The following is a 15,852-nucleotide window of genomic DNA, read 5'->3' on the forward strand; positions in this document are numbered from 1 at the left end:
AGGCATAGAGCCAGGTAGAGGTGGTGAAATGCCATAGAAATGGGGGAGCAAGTTCTTTGGGTGCCTGCGAGGAGCAGCTGCCCATCTCTGTTGAGAGTTCGTTGTTTTAGGACAGTGATGGCGAACCTTTTCGAGACCGAGTGCCCAAATTGCAGCCCAGAACCCACTTATTTATCACAAAGTGCCAACACAGCAATTTAACCTGAATACTGAGGTTTTAGTTTAGAAAAAACGGTTGGCTCCGAGGTGTCCGTTACTTGGGAGTAAGCTTGGTGGTAGTTGGTGGCTTTGCTTTGAAGCAACCGTGCAACTCTTCCAACAGGTGAATCATGAGGAGGGTTTACTCAGAAGCAAGCCCCATTGCCAGCAACCGAGCTTACTCCCAGTTAAAGGATCATTCTTTAGTTCTTTGCATGAAAATCAATGGGGTTTAACAGTGCTTAACAGGGTTACCTACACTGCTTCCCCAAAACTAGGTCTTAGGTTTAATGCTAAAAATTGAGTGCAGCAGCCCAGGCCAGCCAAGATGTGTGTGTGTGTGGGGGGGGGGCTCTGTTTGTGCGTGCCCACAGAGAGGGCTCTGAGTGCCACCTCTGGCACCCGTGCCTTAGGTTCGCCACCACTGTTTTAGGATGTGGAATGCTTGGCTCTCGTTTAACTGAAGAAGTTGATCAAACGGTATTCCTATTTTGTGGATTTGGCTAAGGATTGTGTTTTGCCAAGTGTAATTGGATAGGTCACTTAGCAGAAGCTGGGTCAAGCTGCTCGCGGAGGCTCTGAAGTGGAGACGAAGCCAAAATTTGAACACTGCAAGCCAGACCTGAGCAGAGAGTGTATATAGACTCCTGTTTCAAAGCAGAGGACTTGGTACGAGACTGAATTTGGGAGACCCAACAGGCGGCGGATGAACAATGGTTGTATACTCTTTAGTTTGGCTGCAGTTTTCGCTCCCCAGATGGGTGCTCCGTAGAGTAACTGAGGCAGTAATTTTGATTGGAATACCTTTAATGCAGCTGGAAAAAATTGGCCACCTTGAGTGTAGAAAAATCTTGTGATATTAGGAAACATTTGCTGCCACCTTTTTGAGAAAAAAATGGAACTCTGACTTTTTAAACAATAAAACAAACTAGAATTTATTTACAAGCTTTTTCTTCTCAGTTGGATGGTACAGAGAAGTTTTAAGCGTTTCTTGTTCTTTAGACAGGTATTACTTAGAATCTGTTACCACTAAAATTCAGTTTCACAGAAATGGCTGTTTCAGTTTCAAGTTAGTTAGCTTCATACACACACAGGTATCTCTTTTAAAGGTAAACCTTCCAACACGGTTCTGAACACTTTCCTAAAGCACCCACCCTGTACTCCAAAGGGTTTCATACTGGCTTGGGACAGAGTAAACTCTGGGGTTCTCTAACCCCACACTTAACTCTGGCAGTTAAGCTAACACACCCAGTCCAAATATCTAGATGTGATCTCCTACTGAGATGATAGCCAAGCCCCCTGTGTGGTCTTGGGAGTGCCCCCGTGAAACAAGTTTCCCTCTTGTCTTCCACCAACACCGGGCCACCTAGCCCCTGGTGTGAACACTGATCCTTCCTCTCTGAGATTTCTTAGAGAACTCTGGCCACCTAGCCATTCTCTCTGTGTCTCTCTGACACTCACTGTCTCCAGACAGGATCTCCTGACTGACTAGACCTGTGGACTGACATGATCTGCGTCTGACTCTTCACTGTGACAGGCTCAATCTCTCTGTCAAATCTCACAGTCTCCCAATCTATTTCCTTGACAAGCTCTATCTGCTTTTATAAGGTGAACCCCCCGCTCTGTGGCTCCTGGCTACTGCATCTCAGTCGGGCAATCAGGTGGAGCTCTGGTTAACTCTTGGTGCTCCTGCTCTGACTGAACTACACCTTTTTAAATTAACCATTTTAAACACTAATCCGTCACAGTTCCATATACTGAAGAGCACCAGGTGGTTTTCATCTTCTTTTCACCCGGGCCTAAAGGAACAAGTACAGTACGTATTTCAGGTACTTATATGGAAGGTCACCAGGCAGTTCTCATGTTTTCAACCTGGCCTAAAAGTTGGACAAATACAATGAGATATTTCAGGTACATATACTGGAGGTCACCAGGTATTTCTCATCTTGTTTTTGCCCTGGCTTAAAGGTAAGGTACAATAAGACACGAAGAGAAGGCTAGCAATGTGGTATGCAGAATCTCCAGCCTACTGGTGTTGCTTTGTTGAACACAACCTAATATAACCCAGTGTTTACTCTTTGCTTTGATTTCAGACCTATTTATGAAGAAATTGATGCACATCTCTTCAGACCTAGTGTTAAAACTCCAACAAGTTGCTAGACTCAAGAGGTCCAAGTGAAGCGAAAGCACCTTCTTTTTCAACACTAAAGACTGTTTTGCTAACTCAGAGGCTTATCAGTTAAGCAATAGTATTTTTTGAGTAGGTAGGGAAAGTCTCTCTTTGACACACAACCTAAGCCTTGAGTTGCTCTTGGAGACTCTACCTTAAGTGCATTATTTGACGTTAAGTTCCGATGGATCACAAAAAGCGCGAGGTTCTCCATGTATTCTCGATTGAAGTCTGCGAATGATATACAGTGTGCTTTCCAAGAGTTGGTGGTGGGAATACCACACATTGTAACTGACATAATAAAATAGGTTTTTCACTCATACGGTATAATACACCTTGCTTAATAATATGTGAAATACTTTTAACAGGAAGAACTGCATCAAGGAACCTTTAGTGCTCTAAACTCTCAGTCTTGCCATCTGCTTTCCCCATGTACGTTTGTTTTCACCCATGAACAGTGACTAAGTACGTCCTGCAAAAGCAGGTCTGGCTCTAGGTTTTGGAAGAAGCTGCCAAGTAACCACTGAAAAAGAAACTGATTCCAAAAGTACTTAATTTGGGGGTTACTGTGTTCATTTCTCCCTTCCCCTCAACAACTCAGGTTATCTAAGCAGTTGTTTGGTGATGGCTCATATAATGTAGAAGAGTGTCTTTGAGAAGTGCCTTCACTTTGCTTAAAAACAAAACTGTGTGTTTTTCTGAGATTTCGTCCACCAAAGGCAAAGAATAAAAGTAATTGCAGTTAGCTTCAGTTTGCTTGTAGCCTGGCATATCGGTAAGCTGCAAGTCTCCCTGCCGTGTGTGTGCAATATTTAATTATGTTCTACAACTTGGATAAAGTTTTTATACAGTTCTAATAAACAAATTATGGTGGAAAATTGAGTTATTTTATTTATTTATTTATTTATTTTGAGGCTTTTATACCGCCCCATCCCCGAAGGGCTTTGAGCGGTGTACAACAAATAAAAGCTACAATACAGAATAATTAAAAACATTAAAAGGCAGCAACAATTAAACAATAATTATCAAGGGAATGAAAATATGAATGGCGTCCAGCATCCTAATTTTAAGATTCCCTCCCCACCCCCCCAGAGGGAGGCATGGCGGCCTCGGTAGATGACAAATGACCCAGATATCAGGGTCAAACGAGGGCCAAACAGGGAGGGGGGCACCATATCAGCAGCCAGTTCCTCCAAAGGCCCGGCGGAACAGCTCTTGCTCTACCATGCTTCTGGAAGGTGTTCGGCTTCTTTTAAAAACTCTTTTTTCTCCTAGTTAACCTTCTACTTGTTCTTTGTATATTGTTTGCACGGCTATTTAAGTAGGGCACCACATAGTGGCTGAAATAATTATTTACCCCTGTTCTCGTCTAGCACTGAACTAAGGTACCCACTGAGACTTAACAGTATACTGGAACACATTTAAATGTATTTCTCTGCAGTAATCTACGCATTTGGAAAATCTCCACTAGCTGAAGTGGTGTTCTCTTAAAGTCAAAAATTTTCCCTCTTGATATGGCCTGATTTTTTAAAAAACATTACCCCTTACTAAATTTGCTTTATATTGTGTAAAACTTTCCCCCCATAAAATGGGTAAGTCACAGAAGACCCAGGTAAACTCAATCTTCTCATGATTAGTAGATTAGTAGTAGATTTTCCGGAAGATGGAAAATGTACCCAATACCCGTTTTTTTCATAATATAATACAGCTAAGTTTTGGAAAGTTTGGGATGACAGCTAGCTTTGCTTGTGATACCCTTTTATATAACTCTTTATATAAAACTTTTTATAACTATCTAGACTCACTAGAATGAAGATTTTATGCTAAACTGCTGTTTATTCAACATTTCAAAATGGCAGCAAGTCAGTATAGATATGTTCGAAGCAGAAGCCTATACATTTTAGTGAGTGATGAAAACCTATGATAGTCAAACAGTTTTTAAAAGTGAAGGTACACAATTTTGCATACATGTATTCCATGACACTCATCCAATGACATTTGTAACAAAGACCTACCTGTGAATGAGAAAAACTAGTGCCTTGAGCCATTTTTATTCACTGCATTTGCAGACATATGTAAAAATTAAATATCACATCTTTAGAACAAGCAGACATCATTGTACATCTAAAATAGAATTTCTGCTTTTCAGATTTTCACCGTGTTCCTTCTTCTGCTGCAGAATAAATATTGGTGTAGTCTGTAAATCACCAGTATTTTATAGCAGAAAAATCTCCAGTGCAGAGTCCAGGTGCTACGAAATTTAGTTATAGCCAGGGAGAGGTAGCTTCTGTCCTTCTTTTGCTTCAAAAAAGGTGTAAGAGAGAGTAATCAAGCTAACCTTGGCCATCTTTGGGTCTTCTGCGAATTCAGGATCAATGAAGAAAAAGACTGGCATATCTACTTCTTCATGAGGATTAAGTCGCTGTTCTTCAAAACAAAAGCACTGGATATTTGGAAAAAAATATTTTAAAAATTCTCAATGAACACTCACAATCTGTTGCTGCAACTAAGCTGCGCCTAGCTCAGATGAAATAATATAGCCAAATCATCAAAAAAGTCCATAATAGGTACTTTACAAAGCCCTAAACGCTGTGGGGCCAGTGTACTTGTGGGACAACAACACCTTTTATTGGCATATAAATACATAAAATAGCATAAAACTACCCACTAGGGATAGCAAATGGAAGTAGAAAGTATGCAAACTAGTTTTAATTGATTGTCCATATGGTTAGACGGGAGTGACTTGGAGATTTCGGATCTTTATTGCCCTTACTAGGAATGTGGCTACATCTGTAATAATCTGAGGGTTTTTGTCACGGAGTAAGTATTTGAGTTTTCCTTTGTCAGAGGTCGGTAGAGCTTCATTCAGATGGGGTTTGATGAATGTGTCCCTTGGGGATGTATAGAATTTACAATATAAGAATACATGCTTGGTGGTCTCTATATGCTCCTGTGAACATGGGCAAAACCGCTCGCTATACGGGATATTTGCACATCTTCCCTTATAGGTAGCCAGTGGAAGAATGTTAAGTCTAACTTGCATAAAAACATGCTGGAAGCATGGAGAGGTGAGATTTGAAAAGTATGTTGGAAGGAGCCCAGGTTCTGAGGGGAGATTGTATATCAATGGGGATATCAATGGGGAACAAGGTCTCATTGTGTGAGAAAGTATTACTTGTTTCTCCATGTCAACAAGTCTTTGCTTTATAGTTGTGAATAAATATTGTTCATCTGAGTTGCCTAAAGAGTCCAAAGAGATCCCAAATGTTCTTATCTTTGGCCCATTCCGCACATGCAGAATAATGCACTTTCAAACTGCTTTCAATGCTCTTTGAAGCTGTGCGGAATGGCAAAATCCACTTGCAAACAGTTGTGAAAGTGGTTTGAAAACGCATTATTTTGTGTGTGCGGAAGGGGCCTTTGTTATTATTTGCTTATACCATGATGACTGGAAGGAATCTAACAGCATGTAATGTATAAGGCTCTAGGGTTTAGTCCTATAATGGAGACGTAATCAGAACCTAAATGTAAGCAACAATACATTTGTCTCGATCAACGTTAGACCAAGTTTGTAACAGAGAACAAAATAAGCAAAATAAGGGTTTTATAGCTCCTGGTTCTGACCTGGAAGAACACTCTGTTGAGTGAAACCAGGGCCCTGCAAGACCTGTCACAGTTCCGCAGGGCCTATAAGACAGAGCTGTTCCGTCACGCATGTGGTTGAGGGAGCAGTGTTTTTACCATCATGGGCCTCCCTTTCTCTGCATACCACCTTGTAATAATTTAAACTTTGTCATGGGTGGAGCCGTTGAGGCAGATGGATTGAGTCCCACTTGTACCAAGCTCGTCAGTAGGGGAATTTTGAGAAACCGTAAATTGCGTTGCCATTTGATTTTTGTTAGTTTTAAACTACAGGATTGGACTGTTTTAGAAATGTTACTGGTTTCATGTTATGTGATTATTATGTTGTTAATTGCTCCAAGCCTGAGAGAAGAGGAACGGTCCAGAAGTTAAATAAATAAAACAAATAACGTAATCATCCTGTTTGCAACAGTAAGAGGAAAGAGCCAGATGCCGTCCAACTGTTAAATAATGTGGTTGTGACCGCTGCTTGAATGAAAAGTACTAAAAATATTTATGAAACCGCAAGCAATCACTAATCACTAAGGCTCCTTCTTAGTTCTACGGTTTTGGGAATCAATGTACCCCCTCCCCCTTTACTCACTTGTTTTTATTATTCTATCTTTGTTTACATCTTCGTTACCCTCCTAGGGAGGAGTCCGGCCGTTCCCGCTTTTTGGGGAGGCTTTTAATGAATTGGGTTATGGGACGCCTGTTATTATTGTTTTGACTGCTGTTTGAATGGATTTTAATGGATTTTAGTAAATGGAACAATTGTTTATGTGGTCACTATTGTGATCCTTTGTTATACATTGTATATATGCTGATGCTGTTGTGCACCGCCCAGAGCCCCTTGGGGATGGGGCGATCTACAAATCCAAATAATAAACAAACAAACAAACAAACTACTGTGCCTCACATCATAATAATACAATATAAAACAGTATAAACATCAAACAGTAAAACAACAGCAATAAATGCATCTGATAAATACCTCTAAGATGGTGATTTCTTAACATTCCACCCCCTCAAGGGTTGCTGATGGCAAATGGTGGAAAGAGAGAGGAAAGGAAGGGGGAGGCCAGATGGTATCAAAGCTGCTTTAACCATACGCCTGGTAGAACAGCTCCATCTTACAGGCCCTGCTGAACTGTTTGTCCTGCAGGGCTCTGGTCTCATTGGACAGAGCTATCCACCAGACTGGGGCCAAGTTCTAAAAACTGAGCTGACATCTGCAATTTGCTTTCACAGCGTCATACTTCACTTACTTGTATTTTGTTGAAATACTGGCCCGCTTCAAAAGGCACAACGTTGTAGGTAGAGATACCGATAATCGGTTTATCTGTGGGATTCTTTGCTTTGTAAAATGCCAGTGCGGTCTCTCCCGGAACTACCTAGAGGAGGGAAGGAATTTTTCTCTGGTGAGTTTTCTTGTTTTTTCCTCAGCCAACCAGAATATGGTGAAATTGCACTAAAAGCTTGATCTGAAATGAACTTTGGATACATTCTTACAGAATTTTTACAATGCATTAGTCTAAATGGGAAAAAAATCTCTAAGAATGGGAGGAAAGGGTATTTATATCAGCAGAGTAGAGCGGAGCTACCCATAGTAGACAAGGAGGTCCAGTAGTCCAACTGCTTACACTCAGCAGTCTCCCACCTTCTTGGAATAAGTTGTTCTTTCCACAGGAAGGCTTTACTTGTTGTTCTTTCCACAGGAAGGCTTTACTTGGTAGTTGCAGCATACAATACACTACATACAGTTCTAAAGCTACACAAGACTAAACACTAAGAAAGAAGCCTAAAAATACATACAAAGTTCTATACACTGCCTTTATAAGGTTCAAACTAGTACTTTGCCCAGCACCAGTCTTCCATAGAAATAGCGTCACAGTCTCTTGCACCAATCATATTAAAGTAATGGAAGCTCGGCCTAGCCCACTTCACAGAGGATAAACTAGAGAAGGGGAGAATGTTGTAAGCCACTTTTGAGGGGGAGGGGGGAGGTGGATATAAATGAGGTGAATAGAATTCTCAACCACGAATGGCAACAGCCTGCTCTGAACTCATATACAGCGGAACCTCGGTTTTCGCTGATAATCCGTCCAGCGACGCTCGGCAAAAACTGAAACGGGCGAAAACTGAAGCTACACTGTTTGCGCATGCACTACGCAAACGGCGCAGCAAATTTACGCAAAAAGTGTAGGCAACCGAAGGCAAAAAACAAAGGCAAAAAATGGCCAGGGGTGACCGGCGAAAACCGAAAACAACGATATCTGAAGGTGACAATAACCGAGGTTCCACTGTATACCGAATCTGAGCATTCTGACAACACCCTCAGTACATGGCTCATTTATATCTGAATCAGAATATGATGTGTCTGCCGCAAAGGACTGTTTCCAAACATTAAAATATCAGATTTGTCATTAACCTTAATGGAGTTTGGTTATGCATGTTGCCTTCTGGTCTCCACAATTTCATAACTTAAGTGTTACGATTGTTTGCATTTAAGATAAAAGGAGCTTGGAAAGCAGGATTTTTTTTAAAAAAAGTCTCATATAAAGATGCGATGCATAGAAATCTGAAAGTGCTGAATTTATAGTGTCTGCCCAAAGCGTTATACTTCAGGACGGTCGGTAGATTTCCAGTGCCTCATAAGGTTAACTGTAAAATAAGGGGCAATGTCACTTGAGTACAATTTAGCATGAGCAGTCACAACCCCCTCCCCGTATTAGAAGGTCAAACACAATAAAGTTTGGCATTCACATCAATGTCTGGAAGGAAAAACCCAAGACATAAAACTCTACTACAGTGGTTCCCAACCTGGAATATGTGTACCCCCAGGGGTATGTGCCAGAGCATTTTGGGGTACGTGAAAAAAGTTACATAGTGTGTTTGCTAATATGGGGGTTTATAATGGCCTGCTACTAACCTCCCCAAAATCTAAGGTTGTAGTGTATTCAAGATCTTGGAAGCCATCCCGTTGGATGCTAGGAAGCCATGAGTTGAAACAGGTCAAATGCTTCAAATATCTGGGAATCCATCTTCATTATAGAGGGGGCTGGGCCAGTCACAGATATTATGCCATTACAAATTCCACGGCCAGCGTATCAGCAATTTTATGCTTTTTTTATAACAAGGGCAAACGATTCGTACCTGTGGCAATTAAAGTTTTTAATTCCAAGGTGTCCCAGCAACTATTATATGGAGTTTCACTCTGGAAAGGCTCCTGGTCCCACTCAGTGCACAAGTGCAGTCTCGATTTTTATACAGACTCCTGGGCATGCCCCACTGTGTGCCCTATGTTGCTCTGTGCCTCGAGACCGGACAACACCTCTTAGAGACAAGAGCCTGGCTTGTCACATTCAAATACTGGCTGCGTCTGTTTCAACTGTGATGTACCTCTCTGATGTACAAAGCCCTGCAGACTCTCTGTTACTCTGAATGGTGGGGCACTATTGAATCTAAAATCATTAAGTTAGGTTACTCCTTGGACTCTTTGGCCATGCTCCCATCCAAACAGATTTTCCAGTGATTGAAAAGGAGGTTGCTTGATCAGGAACATCAAACCCTAACTGAAAAGGTTTCCAGGTCTTGCTCTCCTCTTGCCCTGAGCATTCCTTATATTGGAAGTAGGGCCCCCCAATACCTTCATCAAATAATTGTGCCCAGATTACGAAGAGCAATGATGTTGGCTAGCTGCAATGCTCTTCCATCAGCTGTGCTAACAGGGAGAGCCACCAAAACTCCCTATCATCAAAGACTATGTACGTGCAATGGAAATTGTGTAGATTCCACAGACCATATCCTACCATACTGACCCCTTTACGCCGTACCCAGAACCAAATATTTATCAACCCTGCTGATTAAAAGAGAGCACGCATCAAATTTACAAAATATTACCTTTTTATTAGAAATCCAGCAGTGATGTAAATGACAGTTGCCAAATTTCTTGACATGTACATAAGCCAGAGCTCCAGGAGCAAAATCTGAACAATACCTTCATTCCCCTTTTTTCTCCTCTTTTTAATGTGTAAAAATTCTTTTTATATTCTTATGCCAATTTTTTCTTTTCTTATTCAGTTGGATGAACCCTATGTATACAACACTGTAGTATTACTATACCAATAAAGGTTCCTTGACCAAAAAAAAAAAAATTGAAAATGGGGGTTCAATTTTAGGAAAAAGGGTTGCTAAGGGGTACACCAATAAAAAGGTTGGGGACCTCTTTTCCACTGGATCTTCAATCACTTACATAAACTTCAGTCTGTTGAGGCCTGAAATTCCACTGAAGACTTGAATGTACATCTGCGTTGAAAGTGATCTTTAGAATGCGATCTTTTACACGTTCCATTGTCTCAATCTGGTCTGACCCATGACCTGCTACTGCAGACCCACCAAGTCCAGTAGCCTTAATGAAAAAAAGTTACAATTATTAAAAACGTGGCTGAACAAACAATCCAAAAGAACCAAACATTCCAAGATTTGTTTAGGACCAACAACTCCAAAGGTGCAATAAATTAAAAGTTTATTGGTACAAACAATAACAGCTGATAAGAAACATCTGTGGGTTCTTGATCAAATCAAGCCTGAACTGTCCCTAGAAGCTAAAATGATCAAACTGAGGCTATCATATTTGGGTCACATTATGAAAAGACAAGAGTCACATTATGGAAAAGACAATAATGCTGGGAAAAGTTGAAACAAAAAGAAAAAGAGGGAGACCCAATAACGGACAGATTGATTCTATCAAGGAAGCCATAGTCCTCAGTTTGGAGAAGTTCTGGAGGCAGAACTACTACGCGTTGCACCGGGCATGCGCCCGGGTGTGTGTGGGGGGGATCGCACACCCCCACTTACCTTTGTGAAGCAGTGCAGGCTGGAGAAGCAGCCTGTTCCCTTCAGGCTGAAAAAGGCCTGGTGGGAACTACACTTCCCAGGAAACCTTGCAAGCCCCAGGGGCCCATGGGAAATGTAGTTCCCACCAGGCCATTTTCAGCCTGAAGGGAACAGGCCACTTCTCCAGCCTGCACTAAAGTAAGGGGGGCAGGGGGCTGCAGGGTGGGGCAGGGGTGGAAAATACAGAGCGTGCACTGGGCGCACTCTGGCCTAGCTACGCCTCTAACTGGAGGACATTGGTTCATAGGGTCGCCGTGAATTGGAAATGACTTGACAGCGCTTAACACATGCATATTAGGATAAAAAAGCATATATTTAACACATCCATATAGATCAGGGGTAGTCAAACCACGGCTCAAGAACCACCGACAGCTCCGCAGTAGCCAAACTGCAGCTTATGGCCCAATGCATTTTTACCATTATCTATAGCAGACTTGGCCAGCACAAACCAAAGAGTTCCCTGTGAGGTCTTCTCCTCTCCCCTATTTCTGTGTTTACTTTTGTGCCCAACTGGGAATTTCTCCCTTTCTCTCCCTTGTCTCAGAAAGGAAGCCCAGGCTGCTACAACCAGTAAGTGGAAGATCAGCTTTTCAAACAGAGGAAACAAATACTCCCAGCTTGGTTACTCAGCAACATGTCTGATTGGCTTCAGGGCTTATTCACAAATAAGTGGGAACAGAATTTTATCGTCACAGTCTGATTTTTTTTGTATTTAGAAACAGGCACATACAGAATCGCAGCCCAGTCTTCTTTTGGACTAAGATGTAAATTCTACTGTGTTCAATGGAACTCATCTCTAAATGAATGTGTAGTGTTAAGGTGCCAGTACGGTAGACTATGGGGGAGCAGATGTGTTACATACAAGGCTGGATGGGGAAATGGAAATTAAAAATATTAGTGACAGTTTATTAGTCAATCCAGTTTAATTCTAAGAATGCATACAAGAAACAGCAAGTAACTTTCTTCTCTGTCAAGAAGGGCAGGAATGTGGTCAAGATTTGACCCTGCAAAATTAGATCTGCATCACCAAATTTCTGTCACTACCTTCTGGAAAAGAAAAAGTTTTGCTCTGACGCTGCCCCATCCCAATAAACCTCATCAGTTCCGGGGAACCCCCAATTACTTTGCCACATTTTATGAGTAAATAAATCCCCCAATTTTATTATTGCATTACAGACAAGCATTTTGATTTATTAAGATGAGGCAAACTTTAGTTAGTCACAGCACAGTAAATATATTTTTGTCATATTATAAGACAAAGTACTGATTACTTACTAGCAAAAGTTTACATAACAGTCAAGATCATTTTTCTGTCTCTACAATAACAGAATAACAACCATGTCCAAATTGTCCTACATATTTTGGGAGCTAAGCTTTTACTCAGCTGCTGGATCATAACAAACAGGTCTATAAACCCTGAGAACAAAAAGGATTTTCTTTTCATGTTCTGAAGGGTCAGCAAGATGTAGTTCCCACCATCTGCTAGGCATACGGTTGAGGCAACTGTGGCTAACCACCAAGATCTCCTCTTAATGTCTAATTTCTAACTTTATCATCCAGTTATCAGGGCCCTTTGGAGTTATGGCGGCTATTTGTTAAATTTTTATGAATTGGTAGTTCATTGCTGCTAGGATGTAGGTGTATGTTTCATGGATATTTAACTATTTTAATGCTTTATATGTTGTAAGCCTCGCCAAGATTGGAAGGGAGGGGCAGCACATTAAATAGAATAAATAATAATGCATGAAATGTCAGAAACTGCTCACACGTTATATGTAACTGTTTAACTAAACACAACCCCATGAGGAGTGGGAAATCTTGGTTCCTCGCAGTGACTATTTTGTGAAATCACAACACTAATTTTGCAGTTAAAATAGTCATTATGGGGGGAAAATCAGGTTTTGTAACAAATAATTTGCTGCTTGTCTATTTGACTGATATTGTATTTTACTGCTTTGTAAAAATCCTGGTTGCTGCCTCTTTGGTATCAGAAACGGACACTGATTCCAGGAAAGAGAGAGATTTGGGAAAGGTGTCTTTTTTCCTTCCAGTAAGTACCACGGATCGCTTTGGGGGAGTGAAAGGATGCTTGGCTTCTCTATCTCCTCCGTCTGGTTTTGCTAATCGATCTAGGCAATGATCCCTTGGATGATGACTAAGAAAGTAGGAGGAGCACAGCAGGTCAGAGTTATACATACTTCCCTGATAATCAGCTCTGCGGCGTTCAGAAAACCTGTTTACACCAATAAGCTTTGCACTGCAGCCGAGGGAAGCCCGAGGTCTCCCAGCAGGCGGGGTTCTCGCTGTAACCACTGCACATCCGACCCCTTACCTGGCAATAAAGCCGGTACAGCGGCACAGCCGCATAGGACACCCCTGCCATGCCCACGGCCGCAGCAGCCAGATAGGTCAGCACCGTTCTGTTCCGCTGGCTCCAGTCCTGCCCGCCCCCGGAGAAGCGCGCCGAGCTCGTCCAGTGTCGCCCCGCAAGGGCCGCCTGGCCGCGGAGGCAGACCCAAGCCCGCCAAGGGCCCCATCCTCCGCAGACTCCCTTGGCCGCCAGGCGAACCCACTCCCGCCCGCATACGTCCATGCTGCTTCCGGTCACGTGGGCGTGTTATGCTGCACGCGCATCGCGAGATTTGCGCGCGGCGGTGAACGAAGGGTGAACTTTAGCGGCGGCGGCGCTGCAGTCGCCTGCTCGAGGGAATCGCCTTGGCTACGGAGGCCGCTGGGGGTAAGTTCGCGTTCGCGTTCCGTACTCCTGCCCCGCCTCCTCTCCAGGAGTGTCTGTGGAACTCCCTGCCTGCAGGCTGGACACAGAGGGAAGGATGCCGGAGACGAGAGAGGGACGAATTGGTTCTGTCTGTCGTCATCATCATCTTCTAATCTGTATGTTATCTATATAGTCTATCCTATACATCTAATTTATCTATCAAATCTATCCAATTTATCTAATCCCTCCAATCTATCTAATCTATCTACCTATCCAATTTATCCTATCTATCCTTCTTCTCAAGAGTTCAGAGTAGTATGCATGGTTTTCTGTGCCTCCATTTTATCTGAACAACAACGCTGTGAGGTAGGTTAGGCAGAGAGAAAGTGCCTGGCCCAGGGTCATTCACTGAGCTTCATGGCTATTAGAGTCCCAGTCTCCCAGTTCCAAACCGTAACTTTTCCCTGGGGTAGTTGATGGCACTCATTCAGTACATTAGAAATGTCAATTACCCAAGTAGGGATGTGAACGGCGCTAGCAAAGAAAAAAGAAAAAAAAGGGGGGGGGGATTGTTTCTGTTTTCTGAGCATATTGGAAAAATGGAAGGATGTAGAAAGCACTGGAGGGAAACCATCTGTAATATTTTTCTCTTTTAAAATAAGTAAAATATTTTTGAGACAAGGGATTTTACGCTCAAAATGCATAGCGTGGAGAAACTGTTCCATTTTTCTAATGAGAACTTTGGGCAAGCCCTGAAAAAAACTTCTTATGACCCCCCCCCCCCCCCATCTGGCATGTGTGATATGAAAGTTTTGCTCAAAATGTGTAGCAGGAAATGTTAATGTAAGGCAAACTACAGCAGGAGTGTCGAACTCGTTTGTTACAAGGGCTGGATGTGACTTAAATGGAACTTGGTCAGGTCGACCCTGGGGGGATGGGGGCTGCCTTGGCTGGCCCCAGAACAGCACTGGGTGGTGGGGGTGTCTTTGGACTGTGAGCAATCAGTGGAGTGCCTTGAGGGGGCTTATTAGACCTGTGAGCCAGCTGAGGCACCCCCCCCCCCCAATTCTTGGCCTTGCCAGGCCAGATGGGGGGGGGGGTAGCCTCAACTGGCACATGGGCTCAGTAAGCCCCCTCAAGGGGCCTGATCTGGCCCCTGGGCCTCATGTTTGACACCCATGATCTACATCAGGGGTGTCAAACTCGCGGCCCTCCAGATGTTCGTGAACTACAATTCCCATCAGTCCCTCCCAACATGAGCATTGGCTATACTGGCAAGGGCTGATGGGAATTGTAGTTCATGAACATCTGGAGGGCCGCAAGTTTGACACCTGTGATCTACAGCATTGGATAGTGATGACACCTTATCTGTGCTGTAGAGATATACAGCATTTTCAAGCTTTGTTTTGTTTGAATTATATTTATTATACTTAGCTTTTATTGTTTCTATCGCTGCTTTTAAAGGTTTTTAACTTTCTTATGATTGTACTATGTTTATATGTTGTGCACCGCCCGGAGCCCCTGGGGATAGGGCGGTATAAAAGTCTAAAGAATAAACAAACAAACAAATAAATAAATGTAAACATTTTGGCAACCATTAATATGCTGTTCTCCGTCTAATGACAAGCGCGTTAAAAGTCTAAAGAATAAATAAATAAATAAATAAATGTAAACATTTTGGCAACCATTAATATGCTGTTCCCCGTCTAATGACAAGCGCTTTAAAAGTCTAAAGAATCAATCAATAATAAATAAATAAATGTAAACATTTTGGCAACCATTAATATGCTGTTCCCCGTCTAATGACAAGCGCTTTAACTGTCCGAAACTAATAAACTGAAAATCTTGCTGGACTTTGGCCCCTTCCGCACATGCAGAATAATGCATATTCAATCCACTTTCACAATTGTTTGAAAGTGGATTTTTCTATTCCACACAGTAAAATCCAGTTTCAAAGTGGATTGAAAGTGCATTGTTCTGCATGTGTGGAAGGGGCTGTGCTGCTGGTCTCATAGCTCTTCGACTGCAGACCGGCACAGCTTTTCTCTGAAACTATGCTATGACATGTATTATGACGATGGATATACTATTAAAGAGATAACTGTTTTCAGCGTTATAAAGTTTAACTTAATATGCAGGTATGCCAGTGGTCCTGCCCAGTTGATCTTAGCCAAAAGGCTGACACGCTGACTTTCCTACCTATATTGTCTGAGAACGTTTCTGTCCAAATTACACACTTTCTTTTGTT

At 42.4% G+C, this 15,852-nt stretch overlaps 2 protein-coding genes across 3 annotated transcripts in view; one reads left to right on the plus strand and one right to left on the minus strand.

The window, feature by feature from the left end:
- The window catches only part of TOM1L1 (target of myb1 like 1 membrane trafficking protein), an 88,999-nt gene extending 85,753 nt beyond the window's left edge, over positions 1-3,246 (plus strand). For both annotated transcript variants that reach the window (XM_048489812.1, XM_048489813.1), the window contains one exon: positions 2,292-3,246. In XM_048489812.1, the coding sequence (XP_048345769.1) occupies positions 2,292-2,358 (67 nt within the window). In that variant the 3' untranslated portion in view covers positions 2,359-3,246. The remainder of the gene's footprint in view (positions 1-2,291) is intronic.
- A 1,154-nt stretch (positions 3,247-4,400) lies between these two features.
- Positions 4,401-13,496, minus strand: LOC125429052 (cytochrome c oxidase assembly protein COX11, mitochondrial). The gene is made up of 4 exons (XM_048489814.1): positions 13,221-13,496; positions 10,245-10,400; positions 7,258-7,383; positions 4,401-4,811 (listed from the first exon to the last, which is right to left on the minus strand). Exons 1-4 carry the CDS (start codon positions 13,479-13,481, stop codon positions 4,629-4,631), a joined length of 726 nt encoding a protein of 241 aa, XP_048345771.1. The 5' UTR covers positions 13,482-13,496; the 3' UTR covers positions 4,401-4,628.
- Between the last annotated feature and the right edge of the window lie 2,356 nt (positions 13,497-15,852).

Source organism: Sphaerodactylus townsendi, linkage group LG03 (assembly GCF_021028975.2).
Source record: "Sphaerodactylus townsendi isolate TG3544 linkage group LG03, MPM_Stown_v2.3, whole genome shotgun sequence".
NCBI lineage: Eukaryota > Metazoa > Chordata > Lepidosauria > Squamata > Sphaerodactylidae > Sphaerodactylus > Sphaerodactylus townsendi.